The sequence below is a fragment of the Melampsora larici-populina genome, assembly GCF_000204055.1.
Source record: "Melampsora larici-populina 98AG31 unplaced genomic scaffold MELLAscaffold_62, whole genome shotgun sequence".
NCBI classification, from domain to species: domain Eukaryota; kingdom Fungi; phylum Basidiomycota; class Pucciniomycetes; order Pucciniales; family Melampsoraceae; genus Melampsora; species Melampsora laricis-populina.
In genome coordinates this window covers 335,471-355,604 of record NW_006768826.1, presented here as the reverse complement: position 1 = coordinate 355,604, position 20,134 = coordinate 335,471, and the positions used below count along the sequence as shown (strand labels likewise).

The 20,134-nt window shown below is 40.9% G+C and overlaps 6 protein-coding genes across 6 annotated transcripts; 2 read left to right on the top strand and 4 right to left on the bottom strand.

Moving 5' to 3' along the window:
* Nucleotides 1–1,422: 1,422 nt before the first annotated feature.
* MELLADRAFT_73270 (uncharacterized protein) lies at nucleotides 1,423–3,295 on the bottom strand (the record flags this gene model as incomplete). Its single annotated transcript, XM_007416591.1, has 6 exons — nucleotides 1,423–1,946; nucleotides 2,012–2,193; nucleotides 2,264–2,353; nucleotides 2,452–2,659; nucleotides 2,744–3,094; nucleotides 3,178–3,295. 6 exons carry the CDS (start codon nucleotides 3,205–3,207, stop codon nucleotides 1,791–1,793), a joined length of 1,017 nt encoding a protein of 338 aa, XP_007416653.1.
* Nucleotides 3,296–3,523: 228 nt separating this feature from the next.
* On the top strand, nucleotides 3,524–7,780 carry MELLADRAFT_45572 (uncharacterized protein; the record flags this gene model as incomplete). Its single annotated transcript, XM_007416616.1, has 10 exons — nucleotides 3,524–3,900; nucleotides 3,993–4,091; nucleotides 4,158–4,358; nucleotides 4,460–4,711; nucleotides 4,795–5,067; nucleotides 5,148–6,587; nucleotides 6,662–7,085; nucleotides 7,160–7,326; nucleotides 7,414–7,468; nucleotides 7,530–7,780. The coding sequence occupies 10 exons, from the start codon at nucleotides 3,609–3,611 to the stop codon at nucleotides 7,612–7,614; spliced, it is 3,288 nt and encodes a 1,095-aa protein (XP_007416678.1).
* Nucleotides 7,781–8,643: 863 nt separating this feature from the next.
* Nucleotides 8,644–9,916, bottom strand: MELLADRAFT_26149 (family 18 glycoside hydrolase; the record flags this gene model as incomplete). The annotated part of the gene is made up of 3 exons (XM_007416590.1): nucleotides 8,644–8,778; nucleotides 8,865–9,815; nucleotides 9,896–9,916. Coding segments are annotated over 3 exons (1,107 nt in total), but the record flags the coding sequence as incomplete, so codon positions are not given.
* A 1,047-nt stretch (nucleotides 9,917–10,963) lies between these two features.
* MELLADRAFT_112181 (uncharacterized protein) lies at nucleotides 10,964–11,407 on the top strand (the record flags this gene model as incomplete). The annotated part of the gene is made up of 1 exon (XM_007416617.1): nucleotides 10,964–11,407. The coding sequence occupies one exon, from the start codon at nucleotides 10,964–10,966 to the stop codon at nucleotides 11,405–11,407; it is 444 nt and encodes a 147-aa protein (XP_007416679.1).
* A 215-nt stretch (nucleotides 11,408–11,622) lies between these two features.
* Nucleotides 11,623–13,989, bottom strand: MELLADRAFT_112180 (uncharacterized protein; the record flags this gene model as incomplete). Its single annotated transcript, XM_007416589.1, has 4 exons — nucleotides 11,623–11,785; nucleotides 12,163–12,992; nucleotides 13,078–13,617; nucleotides 13,690–13,989. 4 exons carry the CDS (start codon nucleotides 13,987–13,989, stop codon nucleotides 11,623–11,625), a joined length of 1,833 nt encoding a protein of 610 aa, XP_007416651.1.
* A 2,698-nt stretch (nucleotides 13,990–16,687) lies between these two features.
* MELLADRAFT_68116 (uncharacterized protein) lies at nucleotides 16,688–17,685 on the bottom strand (the record flags this gene model as incomplete). Its single annotated transcript, XM_007416588.1, has 2 exons — nucleotides 16,688–16,899; nucleotides 16,980–17,685. 2 exons carry the CDS (start codon nucleotides 17,683–17,685, stop codon nucleotides 16,688–16,690), a joined length of 918 nt encoding a protein of 305 aa, XP_007416650.1.
* Nucleotides 17,686–20,134: the final 2,449 nt, after the last annotated feature.

Below are 20,134 nucleotides of genomic sequence, written 5' to 3'. Positions count from 1 at the left end.
AAATCTTCAACATGAAGCTGAGTCCAGATTCCAGATGTTACATCCTGGAGAGTCTTTGAAAAGGTTTTGAAAAGCATGAATCGAGTACAATGAAGGGGCTTGGACTTGAAGTTGTAAAGGAGCAAAACTTGGATGATCTGGACTGAAATTTGTCACCTCTTACTCGTCCAAGATATGTTATATCTTTGACACCTTCTCTTCAACGGCTTCTTATAAAGCTGAAATGTTGTAAGTGTTTTCCATTAGGGTGTCCTTTTCATTACAATTGGCTCGTTTGGAGCGATTAATCCTTTTGATCATCTTTTTATCTCTTTTATTGTTTCTCTTGCTTCATTCGATTTGTCACTTTGTAGCTCTAGTTTTCACAGAGCTTATAAGTGACTGTGCGGCTCGCACTCTTGCTGACTCAACCTCTTGATTTGATGTTTTGATCAAATTAACGTAAGTTATTTGTCTTCCATTTCCTAACTTTCCTTTAAATTGTTCTGATCGTTCTGATCCGCCAATTGTACAAAATACCTGTGTACAGGCTTAGAATTTCGGCGATTCAAAACAAAACACGCCTCTCGAAAACAAGCGCCACTCGAGAAAAAATTATACTACCCCTGTATGCCCCAGGGCTCGTCTCAGGCAGTCTCAGAAAAAGACTGATACCGCATCTCTCCGGTGTACTCAGGCTTCTGGAATTCTGGAGTGTGGGGCATTCAAAGTTGCAGAACACCAGAACGCCAGAACACACCAAAAAAAAAACTTCTGGCGTTCTGGAAAAAGCCTTCTGGAAATTTCCAGAACAACTTTGTATACCCTAATATTACATATCTCAGATTTCAATTTCTATTCTGTTTGAGGAGCCGCCAGCAACCTCGTCTGCTACCTGGGCCATCGAGAATGAGCAAACCTTGCCAAGGAAGATAATCAAACAAGACAAACTTGATAGTCATCCAGATTCTCCAACAATCGATCATTACACAAGGCCTTGCATTCCAATATGTGCTATGGTTTAGTAGCTAAAGCGTCTCTTCTACTCATTGCCAGGTAGGTTCCTTGAGCTTGGATAGATTCAATATAAAATTTGATGATTCAATCATTTTGATATCTTAATAAGAAAGACGAAAGAAGAAGGAGGCGAGAAAAGAGAGCCAGGAGGGCGTTGGAGTCTGCGACTTGAGGCTCCAAGGAGAGCAATATTGAATGAATCATCGGTTGATAAAGTTGACACATCAAGGCTAGATAGACTTTCTGTTACCAATAGGCCTCATACTAACTCAAGTCATTGAACCCATCATATACATAGCTTTTACATTTGGTTTCAGCAGTCAAGTCCGAAATATCTGTTCGAATCAACAGCCTCAATGTCATCAATCATCAGCCGCCATGTCAGGCAGTATTACCAAGCTTGACCGCCAATGCTAGCTCTTTTGGCCCTTCTTCTTAACCGCGCACGTTCCATGACAGTAATGACTTGATAATTGTGTACTACAATAGTTTGAATGTTAACATTTTCGGCTCATGAGGCTTATGATCAGCAGTATCTCCAACATTGTGCCAGTTGTTCTCAGTTCGAGTGAAGTACGGATGAACATATATAATGATCACAAGAAAAATCTGTCACAATTACATTTCTTTCAGTCAAAAAGTGGTTCCAAGCCACTGAAGCCGGCCTGATATTACATGTTCAGACAAAGGTCCAGCTTGTCGAGCAGCCATAAAAATCCACCACCACCGCTGAATCTGCACAGCGCGAGCCGTAAGACACGGACGTTGAATAACCTTTTGGCTATATGCACCTTTCAAGATCGCTTTCTCCGACTCGATTGTGGGGCCTTTTTCGGTTCCTGAGCCGAACATTCGGGACAAAACCATTTACCAGTCGGAGTCTCCTTCATTTCCAAACAAGGAACATGAAACCACTCATATCGGCAAGTCTTGTTATCGCATCCAATCATCTACCAACGACAAACACCCAAGTCAGTTATTCGGTTCCTACATACAAAGAGATAGAACAACATACCTTTCCAAAGGAAACCTTTTGACAGAAACAGTAGAGCGTATCGTCTCCTGCGTTGCTGTCGTCCACTGGGTCAGCTTCTTCATCCTCTAATTCCTCTTCTTCTTGAGGAACTTCAACCGGTGCAGGTGCGATCGGAGCTTTCACGGCGCTTCTAGAGCTTGTCATTCGCCGTTTGTTGTTGCCTGGCAGAATTGCTCGAAAAATGAGTGACTGTATGGTAGGATAAAATGTACATGAAGGGGAATGACTGACCTGGATGCGCCGACGAAGTAGAATCACTCCTTCCCACAGTGGTATTGAGAGTTAAAGGCGTGGGAGTCTCCATTGAATGTTGCTTACGCTCTTTGAATCGTTTGTTGTAAGAGAACAGTCAAGGAGTAAGAGACCAAACTCATCAAGTCATATCGACCAGAAAATCAACTAAGGAAGTGATGACAAACTTTGACGAGACGCTTCGAATCCAGGCGTTTGGGGTTCGATGGCGGTCGAGGATGATACTCCAGCCATCGACTGCATTAATCCAAAATCAAGTCCACTGGCGGACCCAGGTGGCTCTGGAGCATCTTGCTTAAATTCGGGTACCTCCACGCCCGTCAGCTGCTCAAGTCTGGCCAGCTCTTGATTTAACCGATTTAAATGTCTCGAAACCTGAGATACATCGAACGAACCAAAAGAAAACAAAGGCTTTGGTCAGGTTGATAATGATTCGATACAGTTTACATTATAACGTACCAAACTGACTGCTCTCGAAGCAAATTTCTCCTTTTCCAAACTTAATTTGATCGCGTCATCATAATGAGCCAAAGCTCTAGTGACAAGTTGAGGTTCTCTCGAATGATCACTTAAAAGATTATTAGGTGGTTTATGAGCATGTCGGACGATTGAATGTTGTTTAGATGCAGCTTTTCTTCTTGATTCTTCTACAGAATACCATTTACTCTTCGATCCTGATTCACCATTACCAGCTTGTGAAACTGGAGGTTGATCATCTCTTGCAGGTTGTTTGGCATAATCGAGATAAGCGATTTCACAAAGTAAGTGACCCACTTCTGAAGGTAAATTGGAGAGTGAGTCTACAAAGTCCTGTAAAGGATGTTAAGAGGTTAATGATGATCAACTCAAGCGAATCGATGCTCGACCATCTGAAATTGATTCAGACTGTTCACCTGAAGCAAGGTGTGAGTGGCATCCTCCATCTTTCAGGGAAATCGATTGTTTTCAATAACTTCAGGTCAAGTGTTCAAAAAGATACGAATCGATTTGTATAAATTGAAGGGGTTCGAGTTGAGAGAAAGGAACGATGAACTTTGCAAGGACTCGAAGTTGATTGAAGTTGAAGGAGAAGGTCTCATCCGGTACCGAAGTCGATCCGATATTTGTGGCTCGGTACATTCAAGTTGAGGTGGACCGTGGAAATCACATCTCGGATCGAGGCGATAACTCGAGTTTGCCTGAGACTTCGGTTAAATCAAAGTCATCATCCCTCATCATCCTCATCAAGTGGATTCGATCAGCTATTTAATCAGACAACCAGAGTCAATCCATCAAGACATACCACATCAAAACCCACTCACTTCAGCGAGGGGTTAAAATTGTGATGAACTATTTCCAACTAGGTCTACTATTTTGCGTTTTCACAGGAAGAACTTCAATTGCATTCACTTTCAATCTCACCCATCAAGATCCAGCGCCTATCTCTCTCATCAGAGATCCCTTCACCGTAGATCTCGATCGACCACACAAAAGACCCGACAAATGTCCACCTTGTCCTGAATGCTTCAACTGTCAATTACCACGTTTTCCTTGTAAACAGTATGGAACTTGTAACGAATATGATGGACAATGCAAATGTCCACCTGGGTTTGGTGGTCAGGATTGCGGTCAACCTTGTTAGTTCTGGTAATTCAACTTCGTCCAATACCAGGGCATAAAACGCAGATGATTCTATCTAACGATACTTGTCACTTTTGTTTGAAAATAGTATGCGGCAGTCTTGCAGATGGAGAGAAACGGCACCCGCGTCCAGAGAATTCAACGAGCTGTGAATGTAAATCAGGTTGGACCGGCATCAATTGCAATGGTATGTCTTTTCTGCCATACATATGACGGTCGCAGCACGATTTCTGACCCTGTGATCGTATTCCAGTATGTGAAACCAATCAGGCTTGTTCGGCTTTGATCCCACCCATCGATTCCAAGACTGGCCGCCTCACCTATCCTCGTACATTGGACTCGGGAATGACAGCTGAAGATCCCGAGGATGGAAATGATACGGATTCTTCGGGTGCAGTTTGCTATAAAGGCGGCTTTGCAGTTGTGAATAATCATCAGATGTGCAATGTGACAAGTTGAGTGCCCGTCCCCTCCTTATCTTACAAGATCAGGAATTATGTTTAATCCCATCATCTGGCGTGTTTTATTTTTTTCCATCATCGATTTATAAAACAGATCGCAAGATCCTCGACATGTTACCGGATCGCCCTCCTCAGGTGTCCTTCACCTGTGATATCAAGAGCGCCGCTTGCCAATTTCAATTTTGGATTGGTGGGATCGAATCATTCTATTGTGCATTTGATCAGTGCAGTCAATCTATTCACGTCGGGTACGAAGGTCAACCGAATGTAACAACCAACGAGTGCTCTAAAATGAAATGCCAGTGTGTGCCTGGTAGGATGCTTTGCGGGGAATCTGGAAGTGTCGGTGGGTGTTCTATTTTCCTAGAATATGATTGGACGGTGGACTATCAATCTCACTTGTTTGTAATTGTAATGATTGATTCTTAGACATTGGCGACTTCCTTCGCGAGGAAATCAAAGGGCCTGGTAAATTCTCGTGCTCTTCAGATGGTCAAGGGTGTAGGTTCGAGGAACCCGCGATGAACTCACTGATCACAGATGTATTTGGAGACACCTATATCACTTTGAATTGTCAATCCGGGGAATGTATGCATTATACTATGGTGCCGGGTTTCAAGATTCCTGAACGACCTGCCAATAATCAGCTTGTTGCTCTCAGTATTGCTTTGACCATCTTATTCGTCATTTTGGCTTCGGCTTGTGAGTTACAATACTGATATACTCATTCTTGACTGGATCTTACTATCATATTGAATGCCCGATTCGTTTACTTGTCTTAGTGTTTTGGTATTGCGGCCGAAATCGATCACACAAGTATCCCGATTATCGTGGACGGATCTCTTTACCAACCGATGAAAATGACCTTTTTAACTCAAATGATGCACCAACTCACCTCACCTTCTCGAACATCTCGTATTCAGTCTCTGGGGGTAAACCAGTGTTGCGACAAGTGTTCGGAAAAGCAAAATCCGGAGAGTTGATGGCAATCATGGGAGCTTCTGGCGCTGGAAAAAGTTCACTATTAGACATACTCGCCAAAAAGCCCAAGAGTGGTACCGTAGAAGGTGACATCTTCATCAACGACCGGCGGATCCCTAATGAAGCATTCAAGAATATCATTGGTTATGTAGATCAAGAAGATACACTGATGAGCACATTGACGGTCTATGAGACGGTTTTATGTTCAGCCATGTTGAGACTACCGCAACAAATGAGTTCACAAGCTAAGAAGATCAGGACTCTTGAAACGTTGGATGAACTAGGAATCCTGCATATTAAAGATGCATTCATCGGTAAGAGTGGACATCGATCGATCTCTGGCGGGGAGAAAAGAAGAGTGTCGATCGCATGCGAATTAGTCACGAGTCCTAAAATACTCTTTCTCGATGAACCGACTAGTGGCCTAGATTCTTTCAACGCTTACAACGTTGTCGAATCACTCGCTAAGCTAGCCCGCGATCATCAACGGACCGTCGTCTTTACAATTCATCAACCTCAGAGTAACATCATCGCACTTTTTGATCAACTCGTCCTCTTAGGAAGAGGCGGTCGACTGGTTTATTCTGGTGCCTTCAAAGAATGCCATGAGTATTTTAAGGCGATTGGACATCCTTGTCCAGTCGGATATAACCTCGCAGACTTTCTGATTGACTTGACCATGAAGCAGCGTCCCTCGACCATCACTGAGAGCGAACCAGGCGTCCAATCAGGTTCTTCAGGTCACAATTCTCTCTTCGATTCCGCCGACTTACCTAGAGTGAAGGCGGTCAAACTGAATCATAAATCAGTGCGTGGTGAATCACCGGATGAGACTGAATTAACGACACGAAAGATGTATCATGAGCCAACAGGTTCATTACGCGTACCCAAATCAGCTGACCGACTTCGACCATCGAGTAAAATTCTACAATCCCTCTCGTCCCTCTATTCACCCGCAAGTACTCATAGAGAGTCGGAGGAGGATGAGGATGACACTAAACTGCTGGTCGAATTGGAGGGAGCATTCTCAGATTCAAAATTGACTAAACAATTTAGGACAGAATTGGATCAAGCGACTGGGGCGATGGATGTTAATGAAAGCTGGTTGAATGGAAATGGAATAACACCTAAAGCAAGTCTTTGGCAACAGTTTAGGATTTTGAGCGGAAGGGCTTTCAAGAACTTGTATCGGAACCCGATGTTGATGTTATCACATTACTTATTAGCTATCGTACTTGCAGGTTAGTCATCTTTAGTTGCTTCGTTTGTGGACCTGATCGGATCAGCCCTGTTCTCACTTTCTCAATTACTCTAGTGATCTGTGCAGCCTTGTTTCACGACGTCACAATGGATATTGGAGGATTTCAAGGCCGAATGGGGCTATTCTTCTTTATTTTAGCCCTCTTCGGTTTCTCATCACTCACTACTATCACTATCTTCTCCGAAGAACGATTGATCTTCATGCGTGAAAGATCTAATGGATATTATTCACCTGTCACATACTTTATTTCAAAAGTGATTTTTGATCTGATCCCACTTAGGATCGTACCGCCCTTTATCTTAGGTTCAATAATTTATTATCCAGTAGGATTAGTTGCTAGTCTTGAACAATTTTGGAAGTTTTTATTAGTTTTGATTGCATTCAATCTTGTGGCTGCTAGTTTGGTGATGTTGATTAGCTTGATGGTAGCAGATGTGGGAGTAGCTAATCTATTGGGTAGTTTGATGATGCTCTTCAAGTCGGTGTTTTTTCCATCTTCTTTATCATCATTTCTTTGAAAGATATCTGATTGAGGAACCATGATTTTTTTAGTCTTTTGTTCGCGGGACTCTTGGTCAACAGAGAGAAATTACCAACGGGAACTGCTTGGATTCAAGACTTATCCTTCTTTCATGCTGCCTTTGAGGCATTGTTGGTAAACGAAGTTAGGTATTTGACTTTGAAGGATCATAGATATGGAGTTGATATTGAAGTACCATGTATGTTGCTGTTTTCTTTCGATATTTTTACTTTAACTTGATAAAGGCTGAAGTTTATCTTTTTACCTTTTTTAAAACACTTAACAGCCGCTAGTATCTTGTCATTGTTTGGATTTCGAATCACAGCTTTTTGGTGGCCAGAGTAAGTTTCTGTTTTTATATTGTGATGATAGCTGGTCAGTTAATGATGATGTGTGTTTCAGTATGGCGATCTTAGTGGGAATGTTTTTGATTGCCATGGCAGTCTCATGTTTGGTATTGGTAGTATGGGTAAAAGAACGTAGGTAGTTGAAAAGTTGAAGAAGGTGGAAAAGGACAAAAGAAGCAGGCGCGGAATGAAGCTCGCAATGTTGTAGTAGTATATAGCATCATTTGTTCTTGTTTGTATTTTTAATCAGTTACGTGTGGGTGGGTTTTTTTAAACTATCTTAAGTAATTATTATTTGGTTATTGGTCCAGTAAGTTCTTAGGTTCATTGTGAAGACAAGCAGTTTTAGGCCATCTTCCTACTTGAAAAAAAATCTGTAAACTTCATACTTTACTCAATCCGGTATGGTGATTGGGTTGTACATATATGAATGAATCAAGTATAGGTTTGTAAGATAGATAATGATTTTGTCTTATAAGATTTAGAAGTGTGTAGTAAGAGTAAGCATGTGAGGCGTTCAAGAGTCTTGGTGAAACTTGCTTACGTTTCTCTTTGTATGTCCGGGATAGTTTCCATGTTCTTTGTGAACTCTCCATCAATAAGTTTGATTGTTTTCACAATCATGATACACATTAATACGTGTCAAATTTAGTAGACAATTTTAACCAGGAGTATGAGTGAAAAATTGACTTGGAGAAACTTGCATATCTAAGTGGGCACTTCAATGATTTCAAAAAATGGCTCATGGACCAACTTATGTATCCTTGAGGTCAGACTCTCTCGTGTGGGCCAGTTCCACTTCATTAAGAGTATTCTGGAAGGTATGTGGTCTCAGCAAGCTATGTCTAGGCGCTCCCCTGGGCTCGCCCAATTCAAAAGGTCTGACTGCTCGAATCCAGCTGTTTGGACAATTGAATCTATCGCCTTTTCTGAAGAGGTTCCAGCTTTTTTTGTGGCAAAATACGATCGGAGGCCCGTCGGGGTTTTCCGTCTGGTGAGGGTTAACTCCAACTGCTCTAGTACGAGCCGGAATGATCGTGCATAAAATAAGTATAATTCTCATTCAAGCAATCAACGCAAACAAAGTCATCAACAAATATAGAACAATAGATCAAGATACAAATTTATGCTTTAGCAGCTTGGTTTACTGACTTGAGAAGTAATCGAGAAGGGGTATCGCCACTGGCGTCAAATACATTCACACCTGCAACTCCCTTGGATTTTGCATACTTAACCTTCTCTGTCAAAGAGGTTGGGTCGTCATACGCAATGAGTGTCTTGGTGGATGGGTTGAAGAGAAGTGGCTGTAAAATCAAAATCAAAACAGGTTGGCAAAAAAATCAGCATCCACTCTGCAATTCTCGAATCTAAGAATATGTTATGGACTTACAGTTTGAGTACAGTTGTCATAGTGGCGTTCGAATCCTCCTTGTCCGGTAGCGGCATCGGGGGTTAGAAATCCACAGGTCAGCAAGTCTTTAAAGATGAAGTTACCTCCTTCCAATGGGCTGTCGCATCCGGTCGGAGTAGGGGCAATGTTCTTCACATTTTGAGCCTGAGCTGCCTTGTCAATGGCACCAAAAAACAAACTGTTTTCTTTACCTGAGAAGTTAGTTGGGTCGAGCGTTGAGCTTGATAACGTGTACTGATAGCCGTATGCAGGAATACCTAAGAGGATTTGGGACGCGGGAAAGCCAGTTGAAGTCCAGGTGTCAATAGCTTGAGCCACCGAGAATTTATAGCTAGGGTCATTGCAGGTGTCAAATAGCGGAGCTCCAGGTCCAAAGAGGGGAGTGACAACCGGGAGGTAAATATCGTAGGCCATGATAGTGATGAAATCGAACAACTTAGCGTATTCTTTGTGGTCCTTCAAGTATTGTCCGTCTGGTCCCATGAAACCATGTACGGAGACTGCGGCTGTGAGCCTCTTGGATCCAATGGAAGCACGGAGGGCAGTCAAGAACTTGAGCAAGTTAGCAGAGTCGTCTTTGGATATTATATTACCCTCGTTTCCTGGGGCGTTCGGATACTCCCAATCAAGGTCCACACCGTCAAAGTTATACTTAGTCAACGTTGCGGCGATTGTCTTTGCGAAGGTCTCACGGCTGGAATCAGTGCTAACAAGAGAGCTAAAGTACTTGCTACCTGTCCATCCTCCGATCGTCAATGAAACTGTAACCTGATGAGCTTTAGCACCCGCAACAACCGCTTTCACATTTGCTTCGTTATCAAACACAAATTCAGCTGATGGGGATTCCGAAGTGACAGCCACAAAGTAATCGACATGGTTGTAAAGTTCCCATGGAATGCTTTCTGGAGGCAGCAAACCCGCTCGATAACCCTGTCGGAGATGAAAGAATAGATACGCCATGTCAGTCTAATAACTTGGTGTCTGAAGCTGGTAATGAGAAGAAAACTTACTGGATAGTAGCCCGAGATTTGAAAGCCCTGGGCCTTAGAAGCCTTTTTGCGGCACACTCCCGCGTTCAGAACGGTAGGGTGAGTGATCAAGGAGGTCAACAAAAGCGTAAGAGTCAGAGATAATTTAGAGTGCATGGTATTAGTGATCTTCTGTAGGATGATTTGGCTGGTGGTGATTTTCTTCGTAGAATGGTTTGGGCCAATTGTCGTACGTGTTCTAAGAGTTTGCTTGATGCGTTGGAGGGTGATGGGATGTGGACCTGGTTCAGAATATAGCCAGCTTAAATACCCATCCTGAGCACTTTGTGGAGAGCTTTTCACTCGAGCGTTGGTGACTTGATGGAAAGCATAAATCAAACCACATTTATGGTGGGATTAATCGGAATGTCTTGAAATTGGCAGATGTCTCTTTTGACACACTTTCACTTTTTCACCATTTCGGTTCAAGAATCTCAAAAGCTCGAGGTTCCTTTTCACTTGGCATTTCATTGCATTATGAGAAAACCGGCTTTTCAGATTCAACATTATTCCGATAATATTCCGATAAATGAATTAAATCGATGTATGTGTACTTTGATCCCAGACTTTCCAGATGATGCCTTTTGAATAGGACAAGGAAACGCAGAAATCGTCTGGATTTGTTTATGCTGTAAGGTGCTTATCACAAGTACAGCATAGAAATGATGTGAGTCCCATGAACTCGATCTCAAGACACCATCACATCAGTTTAAGAATCTGGCAAGATCCCCTCCATTGAGCTGCTCAAAAGTAGCAGGTGCTTTCAATGAAAAGTCCATCGGGTGACTTTTTGTCAGTCTGAGAAGAAGCATTTGATTGAACGCTCAATTAGCACGCCTTCTTTGCCATGAAAGCTTTTCCCCATGCTCGTGAAAAGAGTGTGGAATGTGATGCGCCCCTCTGCTCCAGCCTTGACTTACTCTAGTGTTCCATTGAACAAAAGCTATAAAATGAGAACCATTGCTTAAATTCCTCACATAATCCACCAACGCAGCTCCACATCTAGAAGGTAGTTAGATCACAATCTCATCATCAACAATCCAGAAACTCATGAACTTACTCACATCAAGATCTACGCCAATGCATATCAAGATGAGAGTGACTAATCGTGTTCGTAAATTTTTCTCGTCAACTCATTTCAACATACAAGTTCAACCCAAAGAAGTCAGTGATGGCTCTGATCGTCCAGTCTCACCAATCTCTATAGCTACAGTCAAATCACCCCAAGAAGATGAAGTCCTCCCTTCAAGTTCAGAAGAGCTTTCAACTGAAATCACGACCTCTGACAAGGAAATCCTTTCAACTGAGATCACGACTTCTGACAAGGAAACTCAAGAACCTGAAGTGATTGGGAGTTTTTCTAAATTACTTGAACTACATGGGAAGACATTACTCGAAGCTCAATCATCACCTATTGATCTTTATCCATCAAAAAGAGCTAACCTACCTAAATTTTCTGAGCTTGTCTGGTTTAAAACATTTAACTTCATTTGATATGGAGATACTAAATTTGTCAATTTGATCTAAGTTTGTTGAACATAAAGGAGCAATGAATAATATACTTTGTTGGAAATTATTGTGCGACTTGCAGAATCCCTGCTGACATGGATATCTGTTTGATTTATTTTCACTATCATCAAGTGAGTGCAAAGTGAATTCACTCTTCACATAGTATTCTACGTAAATTTGGTATTGGGAAAGCACCAACACTATCCTCCTGGATGATGGTAAAAGTTCTTGGCTTCCCTACGTATGTAAGGGTGCAGGGCAGGACCACCTAACACTGGGGCAATTATTGTGTCACATTGCAATATGTGCAAGGGCCCTGCCCCCTTCGACAAAAACCTGGAATGTACTACATGAGCTATATTGCTAGCATAGGGAAATTTAGACAGGTCATCTAGTTGATGTTAAATAATTACGCAATTGATTCAAAATATGATATTGTGCTCATGGAAGCTCTTTTAGTATCACATGAAATGTCTCTCTACTTCCGCACAAGACCTCTATCAAGGTGGTGCCTATAATCTAAATCTATGTTGCTGCGATGCATTTCTAGGTGGTGGTAGAGATCAAATGTTCTTGATAGAAAAAAGCACAATCTTACAATTCCTTGACCTCTACGGTTGGCTCACACATACACACCTAGAGAAACTGCTCATGGATTTTGAGAATTTGACATCTTTGTTGTTTGTATAGCCAAAAGGAATCAGAAAAAAAAGTAAAATAAACCAGATAAAAATCTTTACAATGACTTTTGAGCTTTGAGAAGTTGACGCTGTTTCATCCTTCCAGCTGGACCCTTCATACATTGTTTTAATAATCGATCACCTTTTCTTAACTTAACTTGTTGAACTTGAGGCAGAACGGAAGAAACACTTTGCTGTACAATACTAAAATCTTTCTCTTGCTTACTTCTAACTTTTTCAGGTAAGAGTAATCGTCCAGCTTGATTAAGTTCAAGTTTTTTCATATAGATTGATTTGATCATTTGATATTTCATACTTTGAATCGCTTGTTCATCTCCTTTTAAACTAGGTTGAAGATCTTGAGTCTTTGATAAATCATTATTCCAATTTCCCATTGATTCTCGAAATGATAAACCACCTGCTCTTAAGAGTACCATTTCTTTGATTGATTCATTGTTTAATGGACTTGAATCGAATTTGAATTCATCTAACATCTTCATTCCAGCTTCTGAACTTGAACATCCTTTGAACTTTCTCAAGAGTTCAGAAACCACTTCTTTATGTTCATCAGAGAGTGAGTTACTTTGAGAGATTCTAGAAGTGCTAGAAGGGTATGCAAGATCTCCATCTGCTATCCGAACTGACATTGATGCTAATGTAGAATTAGAGCGACGTTGGTGTCTTGAATGGGGATGAGAAGGAGTCGAATCTGATTGAGAGTAGGGTGAGAGTATAGAACTCCGAGGGAAATGTTTGGCTTTTCGTTTTGAGATTGGTTTGGGTTGGCGTGGGAAATTGGAGACGTCTGTGAAGACCATGGGGACTTTTTTCGGTGGATTGGAGATGTAACAGGAAGGAGGTCGAGGTACACCATCTTCTCCGTATATGTGCTGCAAATCATCCAGATACAAATGTTCGATATGAGAATGATGGTTCTGAGAGATGACAAGAGAGATATCCTTTCAAACAACTCACCCTTTCTGGTGAAGGAATGTCGTCTTCTTGATACTTTTGACGCCTTGGCTTGGAATCACTACTTCCCTCAGCACTTGTTTCGTGAATGATAGGTGATTCGGGAATTGGTGAATCGAGAGGAACAAATTCGAATCCAAAGAATTTTGATTTCTTCATCAACTTCCTATTGGAGAATTCATTCACATCTTCATCTACTATCTTAGACAAATTACGATTAACACCTAATACATTTTCCATTCCTTTTTCAAAGTTCAATTGGAGTACTTTTTGAGGTTCTTGATTTGATTGATTTGGAAGTGACCATGATTCTTCTAAAGCTTTTAATTTGATGATAGCAGAAATTCGATCTTTGGAGATACCCCATTGTTCGGATGTTTGTCGAATTAAGATTTGTTCTTGAATTTTAGTTTGAGCGAGTGACATGTTGGGATCGTTGGGTGGCATTGAATTGACTCGACTTTTGAACGATTCGTACACTTTTGTTCGAACACCATCCCACAAAGGTGCCTTAGGTTTGAACCACGGGTTTGTTGGGAATGGCTTTTTGACAAAACAAAAGTAAACCAGACTTGAGTCATTCTTCATTCAAGTTGATAGATATATCAAACTCACCACATCATCACCTAACCAGTTTGTACCACCGATCACCGGATCTCGAAACCTACGTCCTTCTTCACTATTTAGCCATTCTATGGGACTCATCTTGGCTCCACCTTTGTTTGCTCTTCCACCTCTTCTTTTTGTCAGACTAGAAAGCAAATCATCATCATCTTCAGTTCCTTCTGGTTTCGTAAGATCTTTTGTTTGAGCATTTATTGAGATCAGTCTATTAGATACGAGATTAAGTTGAGCATGTCGATAAGTATTTCGGATCAGGTTTTGCCGTGTGCTGGTAGAAGGGATTGGAAACATTTTGAAATGAGTGTGAATTTAAATTCCGACTTGAAGCTTGCTTGGATCTAGATATTTCTTATGCGAACCTCAACATTTAAACGTAAATCAGTTCTATCTTGTTCTTTGTCAACTCTTGTGAGAATATACAGCAGCGATGTTGACTTTTTGTTGTTGAGTTGGATAGGGCGGGATGACAAAAGTTGTGTCGTCAAATGAAACGATACAATTCCAAAAATTCACATCGACAGTCACTGCGGAATTTCAAATCGGTGGTCACCGGTATGGTGTTAACTCGATTCAGCTATGGGATTAAACAGGTTATATTTTGACGGCACAAGCTGAACTTCCTGAAGTCATAAACGGACTTCGAAGCACACAACCACCAGATGACTGGGGAAAATAATGGCTCTTATATGTAGTCGATGAGCACCCAAAAATATCATTTACGCTCCCGAACATGAAACTCATAAGTGGTAGGGAGCAGTTGCACATCCCCAATAGAAAAAAGCTGGAATTTCCAATGATGCTCAAATCATGATGCTAGGAGAGTTGTAATCTGGAGCCTGCAGGATCAATTCAAGTTACAGGGATATATTGGTGGCCTTGAACAGATAAATATCACAAGACACGGTTCCCCAAGACATGAAGCCCTCAAGGATTTATGGGATTAAATGATGCAATTGCAAGGTAAGGAGTATGTTATTAATATGGTCGGCTGAGAAATAGTCAGGTTAGTTGTCTGACTTTATTTTGAGCTCCTTACAGTGATCATGAGGCGCGCACGATAAACAATTGGGGTTCTGAAGAAAGAGATGGTAATATTGAGGTTTTCTGATTCTGAAGTCTGTTGTACCACACAGTAGCTATAATTGGTAGGGCCTTCACTGAGATTGCGGAAATTCAAGACAGCAGGGAGGGAGAGAATCTAGGATGAAAGAGTGTGACCGGTGACTAAAAATTGACCAGCTCAAAAGAGGAAGTTTGGCAAAAATTGGAAGTAGTGTCTAAATAATTGCATCAAATACCTTGCGGTCAAGATATACTGTACTCAGCAACTTGGGGCTGCATGTCACCTGTCTATACTTGTGCCAATGTGGAATCTGAGCTATGTTTTCACCCATTTCTTCTAAACTTAATCAAGTCCTTTGCCCTTGGGGTAACTCAGGAAAGGGACTTACACCAAACTTGCACAGACTGATTGCTCACTGTCAGATCTTTTGCAGGAGTGATTCTTGCAATCCCTCCAGAAGATCTCCTACCAAAGATTCTTTTCTAGAGCAAAGACAAAAAGTGTGTGCTGAGTTCTTGCACATATTTTGTGCTATTTTTTGTCAAGGAAGTCCATTCCTTCTTGCACTAAAACTGGCTTGAAGATTGGGTTTCAAAGGCCAAATATTTAGACTTGAGAAGGACATTACATGTGTGATATACCATAAAAGACCAGTCTTTGAGACACTTCTTAGGCAAGAGGGACTCAACTTCCTTGGGAAATGATAGTGTACTGTATGTGCCAGAGGAATACACACAAATTTTCTTGCACCATGTGGTAATCAGGGAGATGTGTAGCCGGCCTGCAAGGAAGCTCCTTAAAATGTTTTTATTGGTGAGCAATGACTTTGTGTGAGTCTGGCGTAAGTCCCTTGCTTGACAACTTGCAAGGGGCAAGTGTGGGACTTTGTTAAGTTTACATTTTTTCTTTGTATCCTCTTTTTAATCCATGCCTAATTGACTTCAACATGTTTTTTTGGGATCTCTGTTTGATTTCAGGATTTTTTTTTGACCAGTTGCCTATGTTATAGTAAGGGATTCACAGAGCAATGCTGGTTTCCCTTCTTGTTAGTCCATTTTCAAAATGCCACTTTACAGCCCGTTTTTGAAAGTCCTTTGGATATGTAGCTCTAGTTTCCATTGTGACTGCCACTTCATTTGATCTGTATGCTTCTTGCCTCTCACTTCATTTGGTCTAGATGCTTCCTGCCTCTCACTTCATTAGATATGGATGCTTCTTGCCTCTCAGCTGCTTTGACAAATCTGTATATTGACCGCACATTGATATTGAAATGATTTGCTGTTTTTTCCTTGTCATGGCCATGTTTCCTATACCAGTCCATCCTGGTTTCTCTCAGTTTAGTTCTCTTCTTGAGATGGGAGCTTATTTAAAATCATTGACATACAATAAATCAAATACCTACCAATACTTCTATATGATCACAGAACAATCACATATATCTGAGTATCTGTTTGTTATACTTTCCATTTGTGTTATTGTATATTTGGTAGACTTTCCTTTAAAATTTTGTGCGATGTTTTGTCCTGTTAGGTTTTCCCTTTCATTTCTTGTTTGTGGTCAGATTTATCATTTCATAGTTTTATTGACATCAATCTTTTTTTCAATCTATAAGACATCACATCATAAGACTCTAAATACAGAAACATATATTATCATTTCTTCTTTGATAGAGATAGTGGGAATCTCCTTGATCCTGAATTAGTTTCTTTCACCAAGTACATATTTGTGTTGATCTTGTTTTAGGTATGAATGATTCATATATGTTCTTCAGATTCTCTTGAAATGTTTTTCTCTTTTACTGATTTCTTGTTTGAGTTGTTTCAGCATATTTGTGTTTTGTTGCTGCAATAATAAAGATATTATAAATCTCAATTTGTTTTGTTGCTTATATGTGCAAAGTCTTCAACACTGCTAGCCATAGGAACATCATGATGTATATAGAGCACCAGTGTCTTGAGTTTCAGAGCAGTCCCAATCAGGCTCTGTCAACTCCTCTTGCAAACCCATCCGGGTCTTGATCTCAAAAATTGACGGTCTTTCGAGACTTGCGGGACTGCTCGTGCTAGCAGTCAAAGCAAGAAGTTTATGAGGCAACTCTTGCTTTAACTCCTTGGGTGGCAAAGCATCTTTGTCCAAGTCTGGATGTATAAAATTCAAAAGACAGGCGTAAGAATTGACCTTTCTTTGCAACAAAGCTGAGGTTGCTGAAATTGCTAACCTTCTGATACAAAGATCTGAGGATACTTTCTGTTTGACTCTCGGACACGACTGGGGATATGATTTGAGATAGAATCCTGAAGTTCAGTCACGCCTTGAGGAGAATGCATTTCCGTAGTACTTTTCGCAGATCTCCCCGGGCTTGTTCCAGGCTGACTCGTCTTCAAATTGTCACTTGATGAAATTTCAAACATTTCGGAAGACAATCCCTCGGAACAAATCCTCATACGTTTTGACCCGGGAACACTCTTACCCCAAACTTCCTCTGATTCATAGAGTTCTGTTAACAAGCGTGTCTTGGCTTCGCGGGCGGGGATTCTGCATGAATTTGAGATATCAGGACCGCCAGATTTTTTTTCTTCCATGCCAGCTTGTGGTTGGTTTGACCTTTGGTCACACATTTTGAAATCAGAAGTCCGGACAGATGGTCGAGGTATTGGGCTTGAATTTTGGGCAGTGATATGTTCCAGTCCTGCATTTAGACTAACACTTTTGTCGTGACGATTATGAATCGGATCTTTCATCGCATTCGTCTCTATTTTTGTTTCGTCTATGTCTGGTGGCGGCGGTGCATTGAGATCAAAATTAAGTATCCTGCCACTCATGCTTTGTAAAGCCTCGCCTTCATTTTCCCCTGCGGCGAATGCGTCACAAAAACCCTTGAGGAGCAAAAAAACGATCGAAAGCTTTCCTTGATTCAGCATCATGATGGTGTGATGCTCTTTGCAAATATTGGGTGGAGTGGCCAATGGTCAGAAGCTTCAAGCAATTTTCAACTGCAAGTAAAGAGATTGGCTCAGTTGATTTCCTGGTCTCGCTCTAAAAAGCTATCTTCACATGCCAAACGAGTTGACCAAGCTCCTGTGTGTGGAAGTCAAGTAGGTTGCTGATACATCATATAACTTAAGGCACGTCTTATATCACTGACACATGTTCCAGCTGTGCTTCTGTTGAGTCATTGGACACTGTCAGACAGTATCAGCTCTGAATCTTGATAAAAAATGAAGAACAGTGTGGCAAAAGTTAAAAATGTCAAAATTGTTTCATGAGGAGAAATTGTGGTTCACTGACACAATCAGATGCTGATTGGAGGTTTATGGCGCTCTGAAGCCACAGCTTGAATCTTGCAACATACCATAGTCAACACAGGAAAAGCTGTGTTCATTAAACAAACAGACCACAGTCATTCAGAGAAGAATTTCAGCTAGTGGGAGGGAATTAACATTGAGGATTACAAACAAGATGATATGGATCATGAAGGAGTTGATTCTGTTTTGTACCATTTTACAAGGCAAAGTTTTCACGCTGGTATGCAGTTACGGAGCATAAATAATCCGAAGGATCAAAGAGATCTGTGAAGAGGTCAGATCTAAAGGTGACTTTTTATCAAAGAAATATCAAGATACCACCACAACAGACAACATAGGTAAAAAAATAACTGACTAAAAGCTTAAAGGAATTCCTAAAGAGCACACCGTGTATGGATGATCTTAGAGTGGATAGCATGAATTCTTATATACATCAAAGCAAAACTGAAACTCAAGAGAGACCATTAATTTTATCAAAAGGAAAAGTACATGTTTTATAGGACCAACTTCACAAAGGTAAAGAAAACACCTACATAGAGAGATTATTTTCAACAAGGGAAACAAATCAGATTTCAAAAGATGAATCAATCAACCTAGTGAGATTTCCCGCTGTTTCTTTGCAACACCACTCACTAAGAATCCTCCATAGCCAAACATTCTGCATCAACCATCTTGAACCAAATCTAAAACTACAGTCTCTAACTTCAAGATCTTTGGCTGGCCCAAGATCACATACCTTGATACCTTATGACCTGGCCATCACCTCACTAGTCATGCCAATCCAGAGTTCAATGAATTTGTCCTCCTGTTCCCCTCCTCCATTTCTTTGTGTTAGAGTATGATTTCATTCTTCTTTTGTACTTCTGTTGAATCAGTTGATATTTGTTGAGTTTTGAGGTGCTTCCAGGTTTGAAGATGTGCAACCAAGATCTTAAGGTAGAGGTAGGGATTTCAAGAGCAAGAGCACTGTCTTTCGGGGAAAGTCCATGCTCAAAATGCCATTTTACTGCCCATCTTTTATACTCTTCTGGGTACTCAGACACTTTGTTTGTCATATGATCTTTTGGTAAGGTAGACCTGGAGGCCTTTTGTGTATCTAGCAATCTGACTGCAGCTATAAATTTTCTTACAGTTCTTGGATTAATTTCAAAATGTCTGGCTGTTTTTTCCTGGGAAACACCATTATCTCTATACCAATCTACTACCTTTCTTCTGAATTCAGCTTGCTTATTTATTAAATGTTCTTGAGTTATATTGGCAATTTCTTCAACACTGCCGGTGAAATCCTTGTGCTCTTGAGTCAGATTTCTGTGAGCTTCTTGGGGATCATGGTTGTTATCATGGTCCCTGTTGGGATCTTCCAAATTCATTGGTGTACTCATGTCTTTGATTTCCCTGGTTTCAGAACCTTTTAGTGGACTTCTGCCATTAGAAGTTGATGCAAGTGACTCATTGCACAACCTATCTTCCTTGTATTCTTTTGCTGTTGCCTCAGCCTGTGTACAATATCCTTTTGAAATTATGAATATTTTGTGTGAAGCCACATACACATACAAGGATGTAAGATGTGAGTTGACTTTGTACAAACACTAAAGCCACATAATTGACTAACCTTGTGATTCAATGCATTGGATGTCTGTAAGTTGCTTTGTCAATTGCTGATCATGATTAGAATTTGAGATGCATCTATGAAGCATGGTTGACTGTTGAGGGAAAGCTGCCTCTTTTTCTTTCTCACATCTCCTCAAGCTTGTTAGAGAGTCATTTTTCTTTGGGCCTATGATTAGTGAACTTTTACAATTATTGAAAGGTGTCCTGGGGCCAAATGATTCATAGGGCGACACCTTTTTCTGAGCTATTTCTGCAGATGGCTGTACCCAGTGGACTCTTGGCACCAAAGCGTTTATGTCTGCACATTCTGTTGAAATGCACAGTGTGCCATTACTTTTCAACTTGGTCTTCAACTCTTCATCATGATTAGAATTTGGGATTGATCTGTGACATTTAGTCAAATCTTGAGGGAGATGCATCTCTGTTTCAGTCTGGTTTGAACACGTGTACCCGTTCT